Raw genomic sequence first — 25,791 nt, forward strand, 5'->3', positions numbered from 1 at the left:
TTCCTTATTTCAAAAGAACAACTTGGAGAAATAAGGGGAAAGTCAAGGTTTGACCCACGTTTGGTTAGTGGTGTTTTTTCCACAAATGAATATATCATTCTAGATTTGTTGGGACATAGGAAGGTGGCAAAGTAAGTGAGAGAGTGTGTGTTATTTTCTTGTAGGTATAGAGATAAAACGACCTTTAGGAAAAGGGCTAGGGTTGTGGTGGTTGCATCCCCACATCCAATTACTACATTGTGATATCCATTCCTACTTAACACTTTCAAAATGTAACTCTCCTTTCTATCGAAAAAATAAGTAGGGGCTCTTAGGGTATGGATATCCCATGTTAGTATTGACATACATCATTATTGATACATATCAATATGGATATCCATATTAATATGTATCAGTATATCAATACTAACATGAAATATCCATACCCTAACAGCCCCCTATCTCCTTCCTGAATTACCCAAAAAAATTAGAGACAAAGGACACTATTAAAACTATTATTATGCACAAAGAAAGAGAGAGAGGAGAGAGTGTGTTTTTTCTTTTCAAAATCATGATAAAGCTTTGTCTTATTGTTTTTTTTTCCAAAATACAGCCATAACGCCTCTCATTTCTGGTATTTTTTAAGTTGGAATTGGATAATTTTTTTCCAAATTCCTCAAAGTTTAGTCAATTTGGGATGATTTTATAAGAACCATGAACTTGTATATTTATCCTACAACAGGCAAAGAAAAACTAGTGCCAAAAATTGAGATCATTGAATGCAACCCAATAATAGAGATGGTGTTTCATATGCGAGAATTGAGATCATTGAATGTGACCCAATAATAGAGTTAATTTTTTAGCATGCAAATCATTCGGAAAAGGCCACACTCAATCCTTATTTGGGCGTGTGAGTTAAAAGGTGGGCCACAATGAGTTTAATGAGTTGTCCCTCGTTAATGCATGTAATTTTTTTTTTAGATTAAAAATACCTGTTGTTATCCTTTTTTAAAAAATAAATAAATAAATAAAATTTTAAAGTGCGCTCCAAACCGGTTATAATATATTTAAATAATAAAAAGAAGCTGATGTGGAACCCCTAGGCTCCTTCCCACTTAGATAACCTCAATCCTCTCCAATATTAATACACTGTCTATCATAGTAGTAACCAACTTCATCCCCTAACTCTTCACTGAGTTTCTTAGGTTAACTTCAACAAATAAAAAACGAAAACACAAAACTCTTGATTGAGTTTCTTAGCCACAATACACAGTGGAGGCCTTAACCAACAAGTTGTGCAACTCATTGGGAGCAGAGAAGAATGGACTATGGTCAGTGTCAATGCACATGACCTCATTTGGTGGCCATCTTTTGATCATCAGTTCTTGATGTTCATTTGGCTTCAAGGCCTGGTCTTTGGTCATCTTTAAATAAACACGGTTCACCTTATCAATGTCCCCTGAATTGTCCTCAAATTTTGCACTGAATACAGCTGTTGGACCTGGCCTCAAAAGCATGGAAGCTAAGGTGAAGTCCTGTGGATTACATAGAAAATTAATGTTCTGAATAGATAATAGTGATTGTTATAGCCAAGGGTGTGGTCTAAATAAGGTGTCAATCTCAAACACTAAAAGTATAGCACACCTTCAAATTTTGCCAAAAATTATATAGTTTTCGTGTCGAAAATCTTTATAATAACCTGAAAATCTATTTCCACACATAATAACGCTGCAAAATGGTACAAATTTGAGTACTTAAAGATATTGAAAATGGATAGTCTAGACAATATGTCACAAGAGGTACTATTTTTAGGACTTGACATATATTGTTTTCATATCTATACATCTCAAGGTCAAAATGATCAATTAGAAGGTTTTCTAACATTGAAACAACCTTTTCCAGTGAGTTTTTGTGGCGAGTTTTACTTCTATAGTATAAGGTTGACGTCTTATATAAACATTTTCCTGCACATTATAGTAGGCATAACAAGTATGTGTAGCCTACTCCGTTCAGAGCATAGTATACACTTACTCCATCGATCAAAGATTTAAAAATCGTTTCTTGATCTTAAATTCTTGTATACAATGTATATCACTGTATCGGTATTTTCCAAGAAGCAAAGTAGATTGTAAGTTCCCAAACACTAAAATGAGAGATTGGTGAAGTAAATTAGCACGGGCAAAGATTAGAAACTGCTATTCATTGATAGGAAAGTACTTGTGATGGGGATTGTCAACAAAGATACCTTTATTTATTATACATGAAGGTTATAATTATTTGTGTATCATAAATTTCAAAATGGGTAATTGTAATAGTGTCATTGAATAGACACAAAAATCTAAAAAACAAATTCTCCGACTTTGTGACCCACCCCAAGTCATCTAATTTGACATCTAATGAGTAAAAATGTTTGTGACCTCCATGTACAAAAGATAAATGATCTCTTTGTACTTGTAGACAATCCCCTCATAATATAATAGATCTAGCACCAAATCTCAACTTATGGACCAATTGAGAGTTTGGGGCCCTATGCTTCTCTTAACTCTCCTACATAGAAATAAATGGATAAAATGAATAAGGGTGTGGTTTCCATAGGGCTATGGCTTTTATAATATTCAATCCTAAAAATTCCATAGGAAAATACAATTGTACCCCTGAAAACCTCTTTCATATAACATGTAAATTCAACTCAACGCTTTATTATGAAATTTGATGCTCCAAAAACAATTATGAAATTTGATGCTCCAAAAACAATTTACATGTAGCATGTGAACATTTGAATTGAACTGCCCAAAAGAGCAAGTCACAAGACAAAACCAATTTTAAGACCTAAAATATCTTTTTTGTGTATGTGTGTGTGATTATAAAAGTCAAGATGATCCATTTGCAAGTCTTCCACCATCAAAACGACATTTACCGGCAATATTTGAGGTACGACACATAACTATTAATTTTTTAACAAGTCATAATTTCAACTTGAAATTAATACAATAGGAAGAAAGTTGATTCTAAGGCATTACCTCATCTGGGCTGCATTGAGAAAGAAGTTTTCGTTGCAATTCAGGCTTAAAAATGCCACTTGTAGGAGGCTGATCCAGCCCAAGCCCATAGTTGTAGTCAAACAAATCAGCAAGGTTTGGAATAGACTGGTATTAAATACAATTCACAATTTAATTAGCACATCACAACATGATTAAAATTAAAATCAGCAAGATACGTGCATTCCATGATAAATATCACCAAAAGTAGGGTGATTGAGCATGTATAGTTTACTGATATGGGAGCATGTTGTACACTTACTCCATCGGGCTGAAGGCTTGCTTTGAAATAATCTTTCCGATCCCAAATCGAGAACCACCTAAAAATCTCTAGATGACTATATTCAAAAAATATAAATCTAGATTTTAAAATTTTGGCAACCTAATGGCAAGTGGGTTGCAACACACATGCCAGTTAGCTATTGTTGCAAGATTATAAAGCATTAAGATTATAATGCAGCACACATGCCATTAGGTAGATTATAAAGCATCTCTTCCCATTAAGAGCATCTTGCAAACAAAGACCACTACTTAATGGCATGTGTGTTGCAAGATGCTCTTACAGAAAGATAAATGCATAGTTATTATTAAAAAATTTAATTAAAATAATTTCCATTTTTTTATCTTTAAGACTATGATTTTTATAGTAGAATAATTTTTATTTATAATTTTTTTATATTTTTACTTTATCATTGAATTTAAATAACAAAACAAGGAATTACTTAAGCAAAGAGATTTGGGAACAAGAGAGAGAGGGAAAAAAAGCAAGAGATTGGAAAACAAAAGTGTAAGGACAAAATTTTTAGAAGTCTCACTCTATTTATTCTCCCATTTATATAGATAAATAGTAAGGAATATGTGTTGTAAAAAGTTTAGAAGTCACACTCTTATTTATTCATTTTATTCATTATTAGCCTCATCTAAATGCTAGTACATCTTGCGTCATCCATTTGAATCAGAATCAGACAGTTCACATGAGACCACGGCCATATAATAACTACACCCATTATAAATAGAAAACAATTATTCACTCATATGCTCTCTATCCTCACCGACATGTGGTAGTAATGGGCAAAAAAAACCTTTCTTCCCACCCATATTTAAGGTGGAAATAGCAAAAACATGAGTGTAAAATAGAAATTATAGAAATTGAGTGTCTACTGGACCATACATATAGTTACCTAGATTATCATAGGCTTGCCAAAGTTTTTACTGCATAATTTCCATATTTTGTGAGAAGATGCTAAAATTCATGAACTCGATTATGCTAAAATTCCTTGAACTTAATCACCGATGAAAGATTCATGAATACTTAGACGGGACAGTATGGCGTGCACATCATCTAGATGCCTAAAGAGCGCATAAAAGTATTTTTATTTTTTATTTAAAAATTTATCTTTAATTATTTGATTATTTATATAAGACGTAACAAATAAAAATAACATTTTGAACAAAAAAAACAAATGAATCTACATCTAATATATCGTGGGGTATTTTAGCTAATTCTTTTTTTTTTTTATTGTATCTTATAAAAATAAATCTATATCCTAAATTTAAACTAAAAAATAATTTTTAATTAAAACAAAAACAATATAATTTATTGGCTGTTTGATGACATGGTTCAATCACAAACCTTGCTTTGCCCGTCATATCATATATATGAGACAAAAACTCACCTCATTTCTTAAATGACAAAAAACGCCTAGTCGATTTGGAATTCCTAAATGCATGAAATAAATCACAAAATATTCATATTACCCCTCACCTGCCTATATTACCAAAGTACTCTCATTGCCTAAGGGAAATATTAAAAGGGCGAGTGGCTCAATTTTCCAAATTTATATTTAGCTATAATTTTTATGGGATTATACAAAATGAAAATCGCAGACAGCTCAAGCCGTTAGTTGCATAACAAAGAGAAGTTAATCCTCTAAATAAAATCTAAAGAAAATTTCTCAAACTTTGAACAACCAATATTAACTCTTGCCGCCTGATTTCACGTCCAAACGACTGTAGTAAAAGTAGATGATCATGATGTATGGTTTTTTTTTTTCTTTTCTGTTTGACCCTGGATTCCATGATCAACTACTTTAGTCACCACTATGTCCTCCTCCTTTCCTCTTAATTTCAAATTAGCTTGAGCAAATTACCAAAGTAATATCGCTTTCCTCTCAATCACCACAAAAATTATAACATTACTTGACTATAAATATTGAGTAGATTAAGGGAACAAACCATAACCCAGTAAAAACCCTAGTAGCATCAATTAGTACACGGAAAGATTAATAATAAAAGGGATACAAACATATATATATATATATACAAATAAAAATAAGGACATGGTTTCTATATTGTTTAAATATAATTTGATCTTAATTTTAGTGTATGCATAATCTTTAATATGAAGATCATGAATATGAAACAAAAAATGAAAACACGGGATAATAATTATTATTAAGAAAACATGTGGACCTTTAGTTACAAGAGTGTTTAGATGGACCACATATTTGCATCCATCTTTAAGATGGTTTAAGATGGATGCTTTACACCTTTGGATCACATATTGTAGAAATGCGGTACAGCTCGCATGAAAAAATTTTCATCAAAATAATGATAATAATAATAATGACAATGATAAGCTTGTCAATTGGTTTGTGAGAGCCAGCCTCAAAGCCCCATACTATGCCTCATCAGGAACAATTTTTGTGGTAGTCAAAAAATAGGCCGAGCTTGGGTTAGGTCTCTCCCGTGTTGGGCCCGGCCGTCGGCAACCTTAACAATAATAATAATAAGAATAATAACAACAACGACTACAATATATTGATATGTTAAATCAAATCAAAATTTAATGAACAATAATGAAGAGGCTATATTGAATGTAAAAACAATGAGAGATAAAAGCTTACTTGAAGATCTTCATCAGTCATAAAGCCGTTTCTCAACATGATGGCAGCGATGTGTATACAAAGGCTTATTTTCCTCTTCCCAAACACACGAGTGGCATGGATTAAGCTCAACCCACCAGCACTATGCCCAACCAATATTACCTTCCACATCAAATGAATAAATAAATAAGAATAAAAATTCCTCTATGGAGAGATTAAAATACCACTAAAAGGAAAATAAAAAAATATATTTTCAATTTACATGGTGGAGCTGTCCCATTTGAATACCATTCTCTGTCTCTCTCTAACAACCATTTGAGACTCAAAAGCTTCTCTCTCTCATACAGGCACACGCACCTTTTCATCCTCAGGGATTGCAGAGAGGAGATCGATGAGGGGCTTATTGTACTCGTCGAATTGAAGAATGGAATTGGAATTTCCGGGATCTATTCCTGCACCACCCAGGTCGACTGCGGTTACTTTGAAGCCGGAATTCTTCAAGAGAGAGGCAGTTTTATACCAACACCAAGCCCCATGACAGAACCCATGGACTAGAACAAAGTGTCGAGTCGCCGGAACTTCACCCATGAGAGATTTTCCGGCAATAAATTCAGGCCAATCTTAAAAACAAATGACTGAATGTGGGAATTGAGAATGAGAGAGAGAGGGAGAGGTGCCTCACGTTTATGAATTTGATTATATGGTAGGCGCCTCACGTTACTGTGTCCGCTTTACCAGTGGAGTTGTACCTTACATGTCAAATTAAGGAATAGGGGGCGTGGTAGCATCCTCAGTTACGGCATTCTAGTTTTCAATCTACTGGGCTGCCTACTCACTGCTTGAAAAACACGCAACCCAAAAATATACAAAAGACATCTAAATATATATATTATCAATATAACTTACCCCCACCCAAGGTTTTGTCTTATTGTTTTTCCCCACAGCAACCTTTTCTCACAAATAAACAGCATGAAATAAGATTAAACTACCTTTGTTTGTTTTCACATGACCTTCTCTCTTCTATTTTCACATGCGCTTCGGCATTCTGAATGTGTGCTTCGGCAATACAGGTTTGAGTTACAGTATTTTGGCATTGTGAAAACTCGATCCGGTGGTGTAAAGACGTGCTCCGGCATTGCGCTCTAGCAATGAAGTTTCTGGAGCCACAGTGCTTCGGCATTGAAGGACCGTGCTCCGGCAGTATAAACAAGCGCTCCTGCATTCTGAATGTGCGCTCCGGCATTCTGTGTCTAAGCCACAGCTCTCCGACATTATGATAACGCGCTCCGACAGTACAAAGACGCACTCCAGCAATACGCTACTTGGGACCCACGAATTGATTTGGTTTGTACGGGAAGGGCATTTTTGTTCAAAAAAATAACAACTTTTTACCTTGGGAGGTTTTTGCGAGAAAATGTTGTTTTGGAAAAAAAAGTGAGGGAAAAAATTGGGGTGGGGTAAGTTGCATAGATAGTCCATTATGTTTTTTGTAATTTTTCAAACGGAGTAACCCAAACAGTTTCCAATATACTGACACCACCCACTAACACATATAGAAAAGCTAACTGCCTACTCTATTTTGAAACAAAAAAAAGACGAATAACAAGTAGGGGCTTGTCTTCCCCACTGAATTACAAAATTTAAAAAAAACACAGTCAAAGATGCGAAAATGAGCACAATCAACTTTGTCATAAAATTTAAAAAATAAAAGGATTCGCCTTCTATGATGCCAAGGCTTTATGAAAAACAAGTAAAGCCACACCTAAAATCCACGTCCACTTTGGGCATATGAAATCTCCATTATAGCTCTAAAAATCAATTTCTAACACCGACTATGAAATTTGAAGCTTAAAAAATGGTATAAATCTTGCAGATCTATAAATATTATTTTTATAACAAAATAAATGGTCTAGATAATGTGTTGTAATTAGTAGTTTAAAAAACAGATCGGTGCCCCGGAACGGGCACCCAAAAACCCATCTGGATCGATGAATCAGTAATTGGCCGGATTCGACCTTAAAAAAATTCAAAAAATCATTATAAATGTTATTTTTTAAGAATCAATAAGAAATGAGGGTACTACATTAATAACTTCTATTTTTTTACATCAATAAATGAATATTGAGATATTCTTTCTCTCTATGAAGATTCTCATCAAACATTTATTAAAACCTAACTAAATACAATATTATATATTGAAATTAGAATTATTGGTTTGTATTTTATTATTTTATCATCATTTTACTATACAAATAAAAATAAATTTGAAAATTGTCTTATAATATCATCTAATTTAAAATTTTAATTTACAACTATAACAAAAAATAATACATTGCATAATTTATAATATAAATAAATTAACAAGATTTGATTATCATTGTAATTAGTATAATTATTAATTACAATATTATAATAAACATGATTCAAAAAATAAAGGCATGAACCTCACAAATAAATTAATCTAATGTATAATAGTTAGTGTTGATAGAAATATAGATATTTTAATATTAAAAAAATAAATAAAAAAATTCATATTTTCAATGTGATAATAAAGCAACTTGAAATAAATTTCCACATCGAATAGTCCCACATCAAAGTTATATGCATGTTACAAGACAAACCCATTGTTTTAAACATCCCTTTAATTTAGGGACAGCGAATGGTCCCACATCGATAAATTTGTTCTGCATGCTAGCCATAAAATGGGTAAACCAACTCTGAAGTTTTGACGATTTTTTTTATTTGAAATATCCTCTCACACCACGTGGGTACACCTCATGCACGTCAAGCTTTTGCTTTGTAGCCATGTTAAAGCGCTTTTACATTTGACTTTGCCTTCTAAAAAGTTTTGATGTGGGACTATTCGTTGTCCTTAAAGTAAATGGAGGTTTAAAACAATGGGCTTGTCTTGTAGCGTGCACATGACTTCGATGTGGGACTATTCGATATGGGGATTATTTCAAGTTACTTTATCAATTATCTCACATTGTAAATATGAATTTTTTTATTTATTTTTTTAATTTTATTAAAAAATGATTGTAAATTTATGTTACTAAATGCTATATTTCTATCGACACTAATTATTATACATTAGATTTATTTATTTGTGAGGTTCATACCCTTGTTTTTTGAATCATGTTTATTATAATATTATAATTAATAATTATACTATTTATAATGATAATCAAATCTTATTAATTTATTTACAATATAAATTATGCAATGTATTATTTTGTGTTATAGTTGTGAAATTAAAATTTTAAATTAGATGATATTGTAAGACAAATTTCAAATTTATTCTTATTTGTATAATAAAATGATAATAAAATAATAAAATACAAACCAATAATTCTAATTTCAATGTATAATATTGTATTTAATTAGGTTTTAATAAATGTTTGATGATAATCTTCATACAGAAAAAGAACATCTCAATATTCGTATATTGATGCAAAAAATTAGAAGTTAATAATATAGTACTATTATTTCTTATTGGATTCATAAAAAACAATATTTATAATGATTTTTAATAACCTTTTGAATTTTTTTAAGGCCGAATCCAATCAATTCGGCCGATTCACCGATCCGGATGGGTTTTTAGGGTATCCGATCTGAAGCACCGATCCGTTTTTTAAACCATTGGGTGTACCCACATGGTGTGTAAGGATTTTTCAAATAAAAAAAAAACAATGTGGTGTCCCGACGTAGTGTGGCATGCTATACTTGAGGATTTTTCAAATAAAAAAAAATCAAATTTACAGAGTTGGGGACGTGTTCAATATGTAACGTTACACTCGGCGATTCATGCGATCCATGATGTCATTTTTATCGAATCTCAGTAAAAAAAAAGGCTGAATCCCGTTTTATGGCCGGATCCAAAAAGTTGGATAGATTACATCTGAGATTATTTTATGAGTTGCGGAGATTACATCTCCGCAGTTTAAGACCTAAAAAATATCCCTGTTGACCCGAGGGAATAAATGGATAGTACAATCCTGGGGAAGTAGAAATTATTGGTTAAAAAAATGGAGAGAGAACCGAAAAAATTAGGACATGGCATGGAGTGCCACAAAGATGATAATTCGGAAATTAGGAAAATGCTTGTTCATTTCTTGCAAATACCAAAATGCATGAAATGTTGAAGATAGATGTGCCTTATTTTAACCCAAATTTGCCACATTTTAAACATGCGAAACATATTTCTTAGTAAACAATGATAACAGAGAAATAAAAGCAAGCACAAATGGTGTAAATATAAATTGTTTGGAATTATTTAATTCTTTAACATTGAATGCATCTTTCCAACATGACATCTAACCTTGTATTTTTATTTTCCGTATAAATAAACTTGGGCCATGCTATCCCTTGTAGTGGCACACCTAATAAAACAATAAAATATATTTATGATACAACAAAGGACCAAATACCCATTCAAGTTATATGGCTATTTTGGTTATTTTTATTTTTCATCGGTATTTTTTATTTGTTTATTAAATATGCTCAAATAAAAATAAGACATAAACCCAAATTTTATATCAAGATAATTTATAAATAAAAAAATATATTATAATACTCTGAGTTATCAAATCAAAATCAAACACTCAAAAGTTAACTTACGCTATTACGACTAAAATATCATACCTATCCATTTGAATAAGATGGTGATGGACAATAGTTTCACATATACTTTAAACGTGGCGAAGCCACAGCCATAATCATCGAGACTCTAACTTATGGATTACAATCTCTCTTTCCTTGACTAAGAACATATGGGCCACCCATTAAAAAAAAAATTTTTATTACCCAATTTATTGTCCCTAGCTAACTCTTCTTCCATTTATTCTCTCTTCAACTCTTATTATGGTAAGAAAGCCTTTTTGCCTAAGTAAGTCTCCGTTTAAAATATAATTTTATAAAAAAATTTAATATTTTAAAATCCATTAAGAATGAAAGATCTTCAAAAAAATATTTTTTTTAATAAAACCGATATAAATTTATATTTTATGTTTTTCAAAAAAAAACCTTTTTAAAAAAACTTCTTCCCTACGATTTTATTTCTTCAACTTAATATTTATTGAATTTTAGCGGTAGTAAATTAAGAATCTTGATTTAATAAAAATTTCCATCAAAAATTTCATCAATGAGTTCCCTTAAAAGGGCAAATTTTATATGTTTCCCCTACAGCATAGTAGTTCTATCCACCCACTTATCCAACCATCCATTTTGAATGGAGAGCCACAATCACAATCTCACGTCTCTACACTATTTTATTTTTATTTATTTTTCTATAAACTATTTTGACACCAAATTTTGGACTTCCATTCTTCTATTAAACTCACACTGGCGAAATATATATATATATATATATATATATTTTCAATAAAAAAAAATGATCAAAATACCTTTGAAAGTTTTAAAGGGTATTTTGATCATTATATTTCTTCAAAAAAATATTTTAAATATTTTTATAGGTGCGCCAAATTTCATATTTATAAGTGTTCATAAATATGTTTGATCTATACTATTTTTAAAGCTTTAAATTTTATAATTAGAAAAAAAATTAAATGTTCATACTATTCGAAAGATTTTTAATATTGAAACAATTTGTTTCAATACTATTTGAAGGTGTACCGTACTTTGATTATTAGGGGGCATCGGCCTTACACAACCCACACCGTAGATTATAGAGAGTATAAAAAATATGGTCATATGTTTGTGCTTTTGTATTGTGATATGATGTATGGATTAGAGAGAGAGAGAGAGAGAGAGAGAGAGAGAGAGAGAGAGAGAGAGAGAAGGGGGTATCGACACGTCTATGACTTTAGTTGTTTTCAATCAAATGCGTTTGAAATTTTACTTATTTGTAAAGAGGTAGTAATTATGATATGGAAGATTAATTGCATATGCTAGCATGATAGAAAGCATTTATTAGCCATCTAATAATATTTTATTTGCTGCAATGGTAATAATAATTTATTTGCTGTAGTGGTGAAGACTCATTAATATGACTTCTTCCACTAATATGTCTTCAATATGCAATGATAGGAGTGAGGGTTCATTGCAAGGCACTGAGGATGAGAAAGGAGGGTGGTTTGTATGGCAAAAAAAAAAATTTATATTCTAATTATGAATCCTAATTTAATGGTGAAATCGAGTTCATGCAACGGATTCCAAATAGTTGGAATAAAGCTCGAATAATGATAACGATATATGGTCTTCATTTGGATGATTATACTTAATGAAGCGGAAAGATTGGGGCAGTTAGCATATTGAGTTTAATGAAATATAATGAGAAATTATGATAATTAGCTTCATTTTTTTAAGGAATGGGGAAGATAAGGTTCTAATTAGACATCCAAAATCATAAGGGATAACCCTTTATCTCTTTGATTATTATTTATATTGAGACTGTCGAAAAAATTGGATGGTCTCTACTTAATGTTAGAGGCTTCATTATTTCAAAAAATTTAAAATCTACATCCATATCCATTTAGGCACTTACATATACTATGTATGACTAGAATATTTTAGAAAAAGTACTTCTAGATAGTGCTCTATCCAATGTTAACCCCATGTTTACAAGATTATGATGATTATGATGATTATGTGGACAATGTAAAATGACTCATAATGAACCATATAGTGATGAAAATCTTATAAAAGAATCAAAAGATAGAAACCAATATTATATAATTATCTATTGGGAAGTTATAGAATAATTAATGTTGACCACATTATAGAAAGAAAATCCTTTTATGAGCAACATGGTCGTCAAAAGGCCATCATACACTTCATTACCATGCAATCAATGTTTTGAACAAGAGTGGAGGATGCATTTTCGTCGCCCCAGTATCGTTGTGTACAGGATACTTGAACAGTCCTTTGTTAACATCTGAATATGGAGTCCTATGGACACTTGCAGCACATCACTGTGTCTTTTGTCCATCTTAACTTCTCCTTTTTATGAGGGAACCAAAAGCATCCAAAAGAAAGCAATTTGATCTTCATACAACATATTTTTCCTATTTTTTGGAAGCGCATACAAATCATTGCAAAAGTCTCTTGGTGACACGCTTGACAGTAGCAGTAGAGGGCGTATTTTTTTTCGCCCCCGTATCGGAATAAACCGGATACTTGACAGTGCTCCATTCGCATGTGAGTGTGGATACTTGCAACACATGACTGATATCCTAGGGATTATATGGAAAGTAGATGTTGAAAAATGCCTATGATGGAGTTGGTTGGGATTACGCCTCAAACATTATGGAATCAACAGGCTTTGGCAGTAAATGGAGAACTTGGCTCCTCATTGCCTCTCCTAAACTCATTTCTCTGTTCCAATCCTTATCAAGCTAAGCAATTCTAAAGGCCTGGATAGGTGTGAGACAAGGAGATCCATTGGATTCTCGAGATTCCCTCATTTGCAGTACACTTGGAACCCCAAATATCAGGATTTACTCAAGATCTTACGCATAGTGGGTTAGGCAAATACAACCATAAATTGAGTGAGAGAAATAATGTAATATTAAAATTGTACTCCAATAACACAAGGATTTATGTGGTTCACCTTAAAGAGCTACATCCTAGCCTGCCCCAAATAATTAAGAAAATGCTCTCATAATTATGATGACCTCAAATGGCTACATCCACAAACACATTAAGTAAAAATCTACTATCTCAATGAAGGATATAATTAAGTAATAAAATACTACCTCCCTAAACATTAACGAAACCATCGTTGATCTTCCCTTCTAAACCTTCTCTCCTTATCAAACAAGATTGCCAACCAAAATCTAATTTTTTTTGTTTGGAGTGATTATTGAGATGAAGGGAGTATGTATGCAAAATTTCGGGTCATACAAATACCACAAACATGGTTTTCTAGAAGTGTGATTGCATTATAATATGATACAACTGTTGCATTAGATCACTACCCTATATATATATATTTGTGAAGAATTTTTATAGGACTTTGAGCGCAGAACCATGATACGCTTGTAGGTCCTAGATTTCATATCCAAAGGCCAAAGGTAATTGTGAATTTTTCAAAAGATAAAAAGTTCAATTTTGTATTTCCCATACTGTACTAAATATGTTTGTAATTTGTTAACAAGTAAAGTAAATATGTTTGTAATTAATATAGCGCAGCTTCCATCCATGACCAACGAAAGAGCGGTACAAATCCTACCCTATGAGATCCTTTTCTTATACATATAAACAGGTGAGAAAGTTCAATCTTTTCCTTACTTAAACAGAGAGAGCACACATAAACAAGAGGGAGTGTTCAATCCTATTTGTAACTCATGTGAACAATATATGTATAGAGAGAGAGAGAAAGAGAGAGAGAGAGAAAGAGATTGTGTGTTCAATCCTTAGAGAGATTGTGTGTTCAATCCTTTTTATTACACACATAAATAATAAAAGAGAGTTAAATCCTTTTATTATACACGTAAAAAAAAAAAAGGCCCATGAATGTGAGACCCCTAGGCCCCCTTTCTACCTTGATAATCCTAATCCTCAACAATATTAATCCATTCCCTACCATATAATAGTAACCAAATTCATTACACTTCATTGAGTTTATTTGGTGAACATCAACATATAAATAAATAAACACCTACTCTCCATTGAGTTTCTTAGCCACAATACATAGTGGAGGCCTTGAGCAACAATTTGTGCAACTCATTGGGTTTAGAGAAAAATGGGCTATGATCAGTATCAATGGACATGACCTCATTTGGTGGCCATTTTTTAATCAGCAGTTCTTGGTTTTCTAGCTTCAAAACTTCATCTTTTGCAGTCTTTATATAAACACGGTTCACCTTATCAACCTTCCCTGAATTATCCCCTTCAAATTTTGCTCCCAGTAAAACCATCAGTGGCCCTGGCCTCAGGAGCATGGATGCTAAAGTGAAGTCCTGTGGATTCCATGGAAAATCATTGTCATGCACATATTAAAAAAAAAAGAAAAAAAGGGATAATTATTGCGTTGCACACATAAACAGTAAGGATGGTAAAGAACCTGGCCTAGGTAGGTCAGCCTTGGCTCGAGGCCTGGTCCAGCCCTAGCACAGATCAATCCAGAAGGGCCTTGTAGAATTGAACAAAAAAGGCCTAAACAGACAAAAAAGGGGTTTTGCTCCTCGAGCCAAACTTGGGCCCTGACACAAGATTGGCCCCGCTTCAGGCCGAGGTGGCCTAACGCTCGGGCTCAAGTTTTTCCCAGCCAGACAGGTCAAACCGGGCTGCGTGGCTCATTGCCTAGGCATAATAAATGCTTACCGTGCAATTCTCACGAGAGCAAATAATTATCTATTATTAAACGAGCTATAATTTCAACTTGAAAAAAAATAAAGCTGGGACTAAAGAATTACCTCTTCTGGGCTGCATTTATATAAAAGATTTCTTTGTAATTCCGGCTTAAAAATGGCACTCGTCGGAGGCTGATCCGGCCCAAGCCCAAAGTTGAAGTCGACCACATCTGCTATGTCCGGAATGAACTGTGGTATTAAAATAATACAAATTTTAATTAGCAATCTTTCCTAGAATTAAAATTAAAATCAGCAGAAGATGGGGATTCTACAATAAACCTCACCAAAATAAGGATTAGCAATATATTTATGCTTTTTATATTATGGAATTTATTGAAAGGGAATTGCTACTCCCATTTGTTTTACTCTCAGGAAATGCATGATTGGCAATACTAGATATCAATTTACTTTTGGCATAAGGCGGTCACAATTATTTATAACCATCCGATGTCAAATCTGATAGCTTGGATGTGTCAAAGTTCGAAAAAATTTCTTTTGAATTTTGAACTTGGTTAATAAAATATTGCAATCACCTAATTTGTCAAGATTAATTATGGCCACTTTGTACCAAAAGTAAATAGTCCCAATATATTCTACCCATATTCAAATAGGAATAGTGAAAACAAGGGCTTCTATTGTAGCTATCTATTGGCACATGCGTTGCAAAATGCTTATCATGAGAGATTAGCAGAAATATTTATATTTTTATTTCACTTGTAAGTAAATATAATTTTTGTAGCAGTTTAATTTTCTATCTAATATTTTTCAATCTTTTCCTTATGCTCTATACGAGCTAAATATTATCATAGATATTCCTAGTTTTAATAGAACTAATTAACTCATAAATGGCTATTTTAAATTTTATTACTTTTTCTTTTTTTCTTTTTTTTTTCTTGCTTTTATTCCTGACCCATATATTTTAAATGAGGATTTAGGTAAAACATAAATGAGGTTTCTCAAGAGAAGGCGACACAATCTTTTTGACAACTTTATCACTGAATTTGGTAGCATGGACTTGAGAGAGAGCTAGAGAGAGAAATAGATATCAAGAAAGGAAAAAGCTTATATAAGATTGCAACCATTTATTACAAAAGTGATATGCACCTCAAAAATCCTCTGAAAAGAGTAACTTTTCACTTGATCATTTCAACATCGGGATGCTTCAAATCCCAAAGTTATAAAGGAAAAAGGAATTTTTAAGTTAAAAAAATAGTGTATTTTTTACAAATTATGTGGAATGTTTATTTTTAAGATTTTCAAGTGCTTATAACAATTTATATTTTTAATAAATAAATAAATTTTATAATTAGTGGTGAACATATATTTTCAAACTATAGTAAAGTTTTCGACATAAGAACTATATCTTTACGTAAAACATAGAGTTGCACCTTACTCTAGTAAAACCTCAAGCTTTAAAAAATCTACGAGCACAAAAATTGGTGCGCAAGAAAACCTATGAACAAAGAGAAATTATTACATTCAAATGGAGAGTGCAAGATGTGGTAACTGGTAACACAGATATGGTATGGTGCCGTACATCTACTCATCAGATTGCAGTGGGGGGTCTAAGATTTTAAGCAGCTTTGGCCACTTAAAACCCCTTAAAAACAACTGTTCACTCTCATCCTGTGTTTGAGAATTCGAATCCTCAAATTGAATAAACCCTCTGTTAGACCTGACCAAATCCGTGATCTTGATCGGCAAAAATTTAATAAAAGAATATTAAAAGAATAATCTCGAACAGCTCATGAGGGCCCTTGGTCACTCACCCACCAATTCTAATATGTATCATAGTTACTGGGAGCCGGAGCAAGAGTGGGAATGGTGGATTGAAGGGTGACAGAAGGTCCCGCATTTAGGTAGTGCGCTCCATACAGCGTATCTATCCTGGAACTGGATCTCACATATAAAAGATCTTGTTTCCAATGCTCATGGGAGCGAGATCCCATTTGGCAAGGACTGGAGATGGATCTCACATATAAAAGTTCTTGTTTCCAATGCTCATGGGAGAGAGATCCCATTTGGCAAGGACCGTCGTTCCCACTTCTGGAATGTTGACACCAAATACCCAAGGATTGCGATCAGTATAAATTGGGTCCCCGTTCCAAAGTCTCAATGCTCACGAAAATTAAAACTAGATCCCATTATGCAATAGATGGGTTTCCTCTTTGTTATGTTAAATGCTTTAATTATTTTAATTTTTAATATGATTTATATATTTTACAACTCCAATCGCAATCTATATAATTTAATTCTTGATGTTTGGGATTAATATACAATAATGATGGAGATCCACAAATACATGGATTGAGATTCCGATAAGTATGGAGATCCATAAATATAAGGATCCAGATCCCGGGATTGCTATCCGAACATGAAAGGGATCAAGATCCACAAATAGAAGGATCGAACACTGTGACTAGGTGGGATTGAGGTCCCTATGAATAAGGAATCGCGATTCCATGAAAAGGGGGCGAGATCCCTTGAAAAAAATGATTTCAGGTTGTGATCCCAACTTCAGAGCGCAAGATCTGGATTCCGGAGCCGAAACCATGGCCACCAGCTCCGGGTAATTATGATTTGTATGAGCAATTCCTGATCATGATCCCCTTGTCTAGAAACATTCCTCTCAAATTTTGAAACACTTCTCCCCTTGTCTAGAAACATTCCTCTCAACTTTTGAAACATTTCTCCCCTTGTTTAAAAAACATTCCTCTCAAATTTTGAAACATTTCTCATTTGTCTGCTATCTTCGCTACAAATTAAGGTGAAGCACCAGGTTTTCTGGCAATCATATTTAAGGTTGGAATAGCAAAAAAATTGCTTGTAAATAGAACTATTGCATGTCAACTGCTCTATACTCCATACCTAATGTTGCACATTGCATAATGGATTATCATAATCATTTATTTCTGCCACATAATTTTCATTTTTCATAAAATAACTACAAAATTCTTTTATTCAACGTGGGAGTGGGCCATGCAATTGTCGAGGAAATCATACGTGACGCATGGCTTGCATGCAAAGTACTGAAAATACCAATATCCCCATAAAATTCCTACAACCATAAAAAATCCATATTACCTCTTGTCCCACTGTGTTGCCAAATTACCTTCTCACCACCCAAGTTATATTAGGCACAATATTAAAACATCGCAGTTGCCTTATCTGAACTCGGATCGATCGGGACTGAACCGGATCTGAAACCCCCCCCTCCAACTTTTTCCTTTTTAGCTTTTCTAATGTTTTATTAAGTATGTTAGTAAATTAAACCCATTAATCATCCTTTCAAAAAAAAAAAAAAATCTAGATCATTGAATTGGACTGATCTAGATATGCAATCTGTCATGGAATCAGCACCTCATTGTTTTGTTTTTTTTTTTTTTTTTTTTTCATACATTGTTTAGAGCTAATCAATCAATTTTCCAAATTTATATTTAGATTTAGTTAATTTTAGTTGCAAATTAACTAGTTCACGTTCTTTCCGGACTCTGTATGACCTTGTTTCCGGACTCTGTGGCCAACAACCTTGAACCAGCTGGATCCTCCTCATTTTCCCATAATTTAAACATTAGCCCATAACCAAAGTCAATAGATTCTATGCTCCCACTAGAGAACACTGTTCATTTGTTCCTTTAGTTTAAACCAATGGTTTAAAAAACGGATCTGTGACCCTGATCGGGCACCTAAAAAACCGATTCGGATCTGCGAATCGGCTATCCGGATCGGGAAGTAGCTGAATCGATCGGATTAAAGCTTCAAAAAAATCCGAAAAAATTATTAAAATTCATTATAAATGTTGTTTTTTAGGAATCCAATAAAAACTGAGGGTACTACATTATTAACTTTCATTTTTTTTTATCAATTTGTGAATATTGAGATGTTCTTTCGCTGTATAAATTTATTTTAACTATTAAATTTGCATCACATAAAAGAAAAATCATAGAATTATCATGGATAAAATATATAATTATATATGGACTATTATAAAGAGTAGACTAATCAATGAAAGAATGGCCATTAAAATCTCGTTTTGGCGAAAAACCCTAACCTGCTAAAAACACCCAAACTATTACAGCCTAACTAACTATAATCCAAAATTATTACAACCTCACTAATTATAATATTATATACTGAAATTATAATTATTAGTTTACATTTTATAATTATTTTATTAGACAAATAATAACAAATTAAAAATATTTTATAATATTATCTAATTTAAAATGTATTATTGACAACTGTAAGAAAAATAGTAAATTACATGATTTATAATGTAAAATTCATAAATAAAATAAAGGATTTGGTTATCAATGTAATAATTAATAAAATGCGTACAACTTTGGAAATACCACTTCAATTTTTCAAAAATTTATTTTTTTAGGTTTCTATAATAAATTTAGTAAAAGAGATTGTTAGTAGAAAGATGGAGATTTCAAATAGAATAAACTTTTTATTTTTATTTTTTTATACCTTTCATATTATTTACAAAAATAATTATACCACTATATACAACAAAAATTAACAGTTATATAAAAAATTAATTTTTTTATTTTTCATTTTTTTATGTCTTTTATATTATTTACAAAAATATTTATATTTATACCAACCACTATATACACAACAAAAATATTTATATTTATACTAACCACTATATATACAAAAAAAATACAACACATGCCCAATGGTATTCGACAATAAAAAAAAATATTTATACCAACCACTATATACACAACAAAAATGCAACACATGCCCAAGGGGATTCAAATGCAACACATGCCCAAGGGGGTGCACAAGGGAATTCGACCTTGGGACCTCAAATAAAAAATTCAAAATCATAACCATCAAGCCATCTAACTACATGTAATTATAAATTGCTGATTAATAGACTATATTTACATTTCGTTTTCATTTAATGAGGTTTGGGAATTATCCCACACTGAAAGATGGGTATTCAAATTTGATATATAAATACCTATGCAATATGAATTATAAAATGTGTTTAAAAAAATTAGGGCAACTTTGTAAGTGCGTTCGACACACGTGTGCGCTTGTGAGTGTGCGTGGGGCACGCTTGCACGTGCGCTCGAACACACGTGTGCACGTGTGAGTGTGCATGGGGAACGCTCGCACGTGCGCTCGGACACATGTGTGCACGCGTGTGTGTGCGTGGAGCATGCTCGCACGTGCGCTCGGACACACGTGTGCACGTGTGAGTGTGCTTGGGGCACCCTCGCACGTGCGCTCGGACACACGTGTGCGCGTGTGAGTGTGCGTGGGGCATGCTCGCACGTGCACTCGGGACACACGTGTGCACGTGTGAGTGTGCGTGGGGCATGCTCGCACGTGCGCTCGAACACACGTGTGCGCGCGTGAGTGTGCATGGGGCACGCTCGCACGTGTGCTCGGACACACGTGTGCTCGTGCGCACACGTGTGCGTAGGACACGCTCGCACGTGCGCTCGGACACATGTGTGCACGTGCGAGTGTGCGTGGGGCACGCTCGCACGTGCGCTCGGACACACGTGTGTGTGCGTGAGTGTGCGTGGGGTACGCTCGTACGTGCGCTCGGACACACGTGTACGCACGTGAGTGTGCGTGGGGCACGCTCTCACGTGCGCTCAAACACACGTGTGCACGTGTGAGTGTGCATGGGGCACGCTCGCACGTGCGCTCAAACACACGTGTGCACGTGTGAGTGTGCATGGGGCACGCTCGCATGTGTGCTCGGACCACATGTGCGCATGCGAGTGTGCGAAGGACACGCTCGCACGTGCGCTCGGACACATGTGTGCACGTGCGAATGTGCATGGGGCACGCTTGCACGTGCGCTCAGACACATGTGTGCACGCGTGAGTGTGCGTGGGCCATGCTCGCACGTGCGCTCGGACACACGTGTGCACGTGTGAGTGTGCTTGGGGCATGCTCGCACGTGCGCTCGGACACACGTGTGCACGCGTGAGTGTGCGTGGGGCATGCTCGCACGTGCACGTGTGAGTGTGCGTGGGGCACGCTCGCACGTGCGCTCGAACACACGTGTGCGTGCGTGAGTGTGCATGGGGCACGCTCGCACATGTGCTTGGACACACGTGTCCGCGTGCGCACACGTGTGCGTAGGACACGCTCGCACGTGCGCTCGGACACATGTGGGCACGTGAGTGTGCGTGGGGCACGCTCGCACGTACGCTCGGACACACGTGTGCACCTGTGAGTGTGCATGGGGCACACGCTCGTACGTGCGCTCGGACACACATGTGCACATGCGAGTGTGCGTGGGGCACGCTTGCACATGCGCTCGGACACACGTGTTCGCGTGCAAGTGTGCATGGGGCACGTGTGCTCGGAAACACGTGTGCGCGTGCGAGTAACATGGTTCCACTCTAGAACCGGGCTGAACCGGATGTGCGTGTCATGGTTCCACTCTAGAACCAGGCTGAACCGGATGGGAACTGGCGGTTCCACTCTGGAACCGATTCCCCACGTGTGAGTGTGCGTGGGGCACGCTTGCACGTGCGCTCGGACACACATGTGCAAGCGAGTGTGCGTGGGGCACGCTCGCACGTGCGCTCGGACACACATGTGCACGTGTGAGTGTGCGTGGGGTGTGCTCGGATACACGTGCAAGTGTGCATGGGGCACGTGCGCTCGGACACACGTGTGCGCATGCGAGTGTGCATGGGGCACATGTGCTGAGACACACCGGATGGGAACTGGCGGTTCCACTCTGGAACCGGTTCCCCACGTGTGAGTGTGCGTGGGGCACGCTTGCACGTGCGCTCGGACACACGTGTGCAAGCGAGTGTGCGTGGGGCACGCTCGCACGTGCGCTCGGACACACATGTGCACATGTGAGTGTGCGTGGGGTGCGCTCGGATACACGTGCAAGTGTGCATGGGGCACGTGCGCTCGGACACACGTGTGCGCGTGCGAGTGTACATGGGGCACATGCGCTCAGACACACGTGTGCGTGTGCGAGTGTGCATGGGACGCTCGCATGTGTGTGTCATGGTTCCACTCTAGAACCGGGTTGAACCGGATGGGAACCGACGGTTCCACTCTAGAACCGGGCTGAACAGGATGGGAACCGACGGTTCCACTCTAGAACCGGGTTGAACCAAATGGGAACCGACGGTTCGACTCTAGAACCGGTTCCACATGTGTGCGTGGGGCACGCTTGCACGTGCGCTCGAACACACGTGTGTGCTTGTGTGCGTGGGGCACGCTCGCACGTGCGCTCAGACACACGTGTGCACGTGCGAGTGTGCGTGGGGCACGCTCGCACGTGCGCTCGGACACACGTGTGAGTGTGAGTGTGAGTGGGGCACGCTCGGACACACGTGTGCACGTGTGAGTGTGCGTGGGGCAAGCTCGCACGTGCGCTCGGACACACGTGTTCGCGTGCGAGTGTGCATGGGGCACATACGCTCGGACACACATGTGCGCATGCGAGTGTGCATGGGGCACGTGCGCTCGGACACACATGTGCGCGTGCGAGTGTGCATGGGACGCTCGCATGTGCGTGTCATGGTTCCACTCTAGAACCGGGCTGAACCGTATGGGAACTGACGGTTCCACTCTAGAACCGGGCTGAACCGGATGGGAACCGGCGGTTCCACTCTAGAACCGGGCAGTTCCCAATTTTCGGTTGAAATCGGCACGGGCACACGTGTTTTCGAGTCGAACCGGGCTCACCGTTGTTTAAAACACTGGTTTAAACCCACCTTAAGAATATCCTTAGTACCCCATATTTTTGGGATGTGCAACCTGAAAAAAAGAATATTTTCACTCATATAATGTCTTTGCCTCAAAAAATTACCATCCTAAAATTGAACTCTGATTTTTGGAATAATCAAAAAATTCAAAATCCTTTTTTCTTTTTCTTTTTTTTCAAATAACCAATTCAGTATTCGAGATTGATCCTAAAATTCTGATAAAAAAATCCTCCCAAGTAGCTAATTTGCCCAAGGGAATAAGCATACAGTGTTCTCCCACATAAGCACAGTGTATACTCACCCAAAATAGGGCTGCTTTCTTGGCTCTCACCCCAAAATCAGTGGCATGCTTTTGGCAAAAAGCATTAATAAATTAAATTGTGGACGTGCGAAACAATTTATCAATGATTTAATAAACTATTGCAACAATCATATGATCATAATTATTTTGCTGGGATTTTAAAATTAAATAAAAAATAGGCAATATGTTAGAAAGTTTTTCTCCTAAGTGATTTTGATAAATCTTCATAATGACAAGAGAAATTTATCAAATTACACGTATCATTTGAACTATTTAACATCTCATCCATACCGTTTTACCTAAATTCAAAAAAAATAGTGTTTGATGCCTCCGGGGCGGCATGAGTCCCCTCGACCATCAAACAACCATCTTTTAGATAGGAGGCTATATAAAGAAGGCCCAATTAAAATTTTCAAATAGACAGTGGAAAAGAATTTCAAAATATTATCATTTCTAAATTTTTAATTTTCATTATTTTTATATATTCGTAATCCTCATGTTTTGGTTTATGGATCCCTAAATATTTGGATTCAAAATCTATACTAGAATGAATCTTGGAGGGGGGACGATCTGCATCCAATTGTTAGGCTGCTATTTTGATCAAGTTTCAAATAGCCCATCAATTAATACACCAAGTAAGTTTTGAAATTTATCAAAATACATACAAAGTAAAATGTTAAATAGTTTAGTTGTATTATGATAAATAATAATAGTAATAATTGTTATTGTTATTATTATTACTAACTATTGAAAAGTATATAATAAGACCATTTACGTTTGGTATAAAGCGGTAACAATTCATCTTTTACTTTTGGATGTGACATTAGATGGCTGTATTTATTTCAATGACCAATATCAAACTTTAAAAGAATTTCTTAAAAAAATTTGTGATACACCTAAGCTATCAGATTTTCATATATTTATAGATCTACTTGATTTTAACCTTTTTTGAAATTTTAAGATAATCCTAAGAACATTTTACATCAAAATTATATACCATGATAAAAGTTGAAAGTGCACCTTATCTCTACAACTACGGATGCATACGTATGCTGACTGCACCCACCCTATTAATATTACTATTGCTATCGCTATTACTATTGCTATTACTATCATCATTATTATTATTATTATTATTATTACTATTAATTAATTAAGAGGGAAAATTGAATGTAAAAAGAAAAGAGAGAGAGAGAGAGAAAGTTTACTTGGACATCTTCATCAGTCATGAAGCCGTTTCTCAACATGGCAGCAGTGATGTATATACAAACGCTTATTTTCCTCTTCCCAAAAACATGAGTGGCATGCGTTAAGCTCAACCCACCAGCACTATGCCCAACCAATATTATCTTCAAAATAAATAAATAAAATCAAAAGTAGATCAATTTCATCACTCTAAACTCTAACGAGAGAGAAAGAGTCTATTCTCTCTCTAAACTCGAGAGAGATTAAAGTGATCACTAAAAGGAGGAAAACAGAGGAATTCAATTCACATTTAGATAGAAAAATGAAGTTTTGGATGAACTGAGCCAGAAGGAGGCTTTGGGCCAACGTGAAAATCAAGGAAACGGATTACTTTGATGAGAAATTCAACTCATCCTCTCTCTTATCAAATAACTGATCCCATCCTGTCTCTCTCTCTCGTCGAACCCATCTTTCTCTCTCATAAAATAAAAGAAACCATCCTTTTTCTCACACACATGCCCACAGGCTTAACAGTCTCTCTCTCTTTCTCTTTCTCTTTCTCTCTCTCTATCTCAAACATACACACACCTTTTCATCCTCAGGGATCGTCGGGATGAGATCGATCAGGGGCTTATTGTACTCTTCGAATGAAAGAATAGAGTCTGCATTTCCGGGATTTATTCCAGCACCACCCAGGTCGACCGCAGTGACTTTGACGCCCGAATTCTTCAAAAGAGAAGCGATTTTGTACCAACACCAAGCACCATGACAAATCCCATGAACTAGAACAAAGTGTCGAGTTGCCGGAACTTCACCCATGATATTTTCCGGCAATAAATTTCCTCCAATCTAAAAGATAAATGACTAAATGTGAATTGAGAGAGAGAGATGGGTGCCACAAATAGTGTGTTTTTTATAAGGGCTGAGAAATGAGAGAGAGAGAGAGAGAGAGAGGATGTGAGAGACAATTAGAGAGAGAGAATAAAATTAGAAGAAGTTATTGGGAGTGTATATATCCCAAAAATCAGGAAAATTGAAACCCCTTTGAAACTTCTTACAAATGCCCAAATGCATGTAATGATCGTAACTACTTTAAAGACAAATGTGAGCCCACCTTTGCTGAATTCATATGTGTGATTGTCAACATTTGCTAAATTTATATAATTTATATATGTAAACATTTTTTGTGGAAGCAAATTCAAATCAAGTTTCTTAGTAGTATGCAATACGAAACTCTCTTATCATTTTTGGAGCAAAAGATATACGCTCCCGGAGGAGCATGTTGTGCATTTACTCCCTTGGGTAGGACCCTATGTGGGCGTAATTTTAAAAAATCAAATTTATGTGACATAACATCCTTACTTTGACAACATAACGTCT

At 35.5% G+C, this 25,791-nt stretch overlaps 2 protein-coding genes across 3 annotated transcripts; both read right to left on the reverse strand.

The window, feature by feature from the left end:
• Window positions 1-1,020: 1,020 nt before the first annotated feature.
• Window positions 1,021-6,759, reverse strand: LOC18432371 (methylesterase 17). 2 transcript variants are annotated; one of them, XM_006842480.4, is made up of 4 exons: window positions 6,260-6,759; window positions 5,924-6,064; window positions 3,000-3,125; window positions 1,021-1,514 (listed from the first exon to the last, which is right to left on the reverse strand). In XM_006842480.4, exons 1-4 carry the CDS (start codon window positions 6,488-6,490, stop codon window positions 1,236-1,238), a joined length of 777 nt encoding a protein of 258 aa, XP_006842543.1. In that variant the 5' UTR covers window positions 6,491-6,759; the 3' UTR covers window positions 1,021-1,235. The 2 variants fall into 2 exon arrangements, with proteins under 2 accessions (XP_006842543.1, XP_088730107.1); XM_088873981.1 differs by lacking the exons at window positions 1,021-1,514; window positions 3,000-3,125 and adding an exon at window positions 5,447-5,789.
• Window positions 6,760-14,283: 7,524 nt separating this feature from the next.
• Window positions 14,284-25,477, reverse strand: LOC18432372 (methylesterase 17). The gene is made up of 4 exons (XM_011624377.3): window positions 25,000-25,477; window positions 24,435-24,575; window positions 15,277-15,402; window positions 14,284-14,820 (listed from the first exon to the last, which is right to left on the reverse strand). Exons 1-4 carry the CDS (start codon window positions 25,228-25,230, stop codon window positions 14,539-14,541), a joined length of 780 nt encoding a protein of 259 aa, XP_011622679.1. The 5' UTR covers window positions 25,231-25,477; the 3' UTR covers window positions 14,284-14,538.
• Window positions 25,478-25,791: the final 314 nt, after the last annotated feature.

Source organism: Amborella trichopoda, chromosome 8, assembly GCF_054954075.1.
Source record: "Amborella trichopoda isolate Santa Cruz 75 chromosome 8, AtrichopodaSantaCruz75HAP2 v2.0, whole genome shotgun sequence".
NCBI lineage: Eukaryota > Viridiplantae > Streptophyta > Magnoliopsida > Amborellales > Amborellaceae > Amborella > Amborella trichopoda.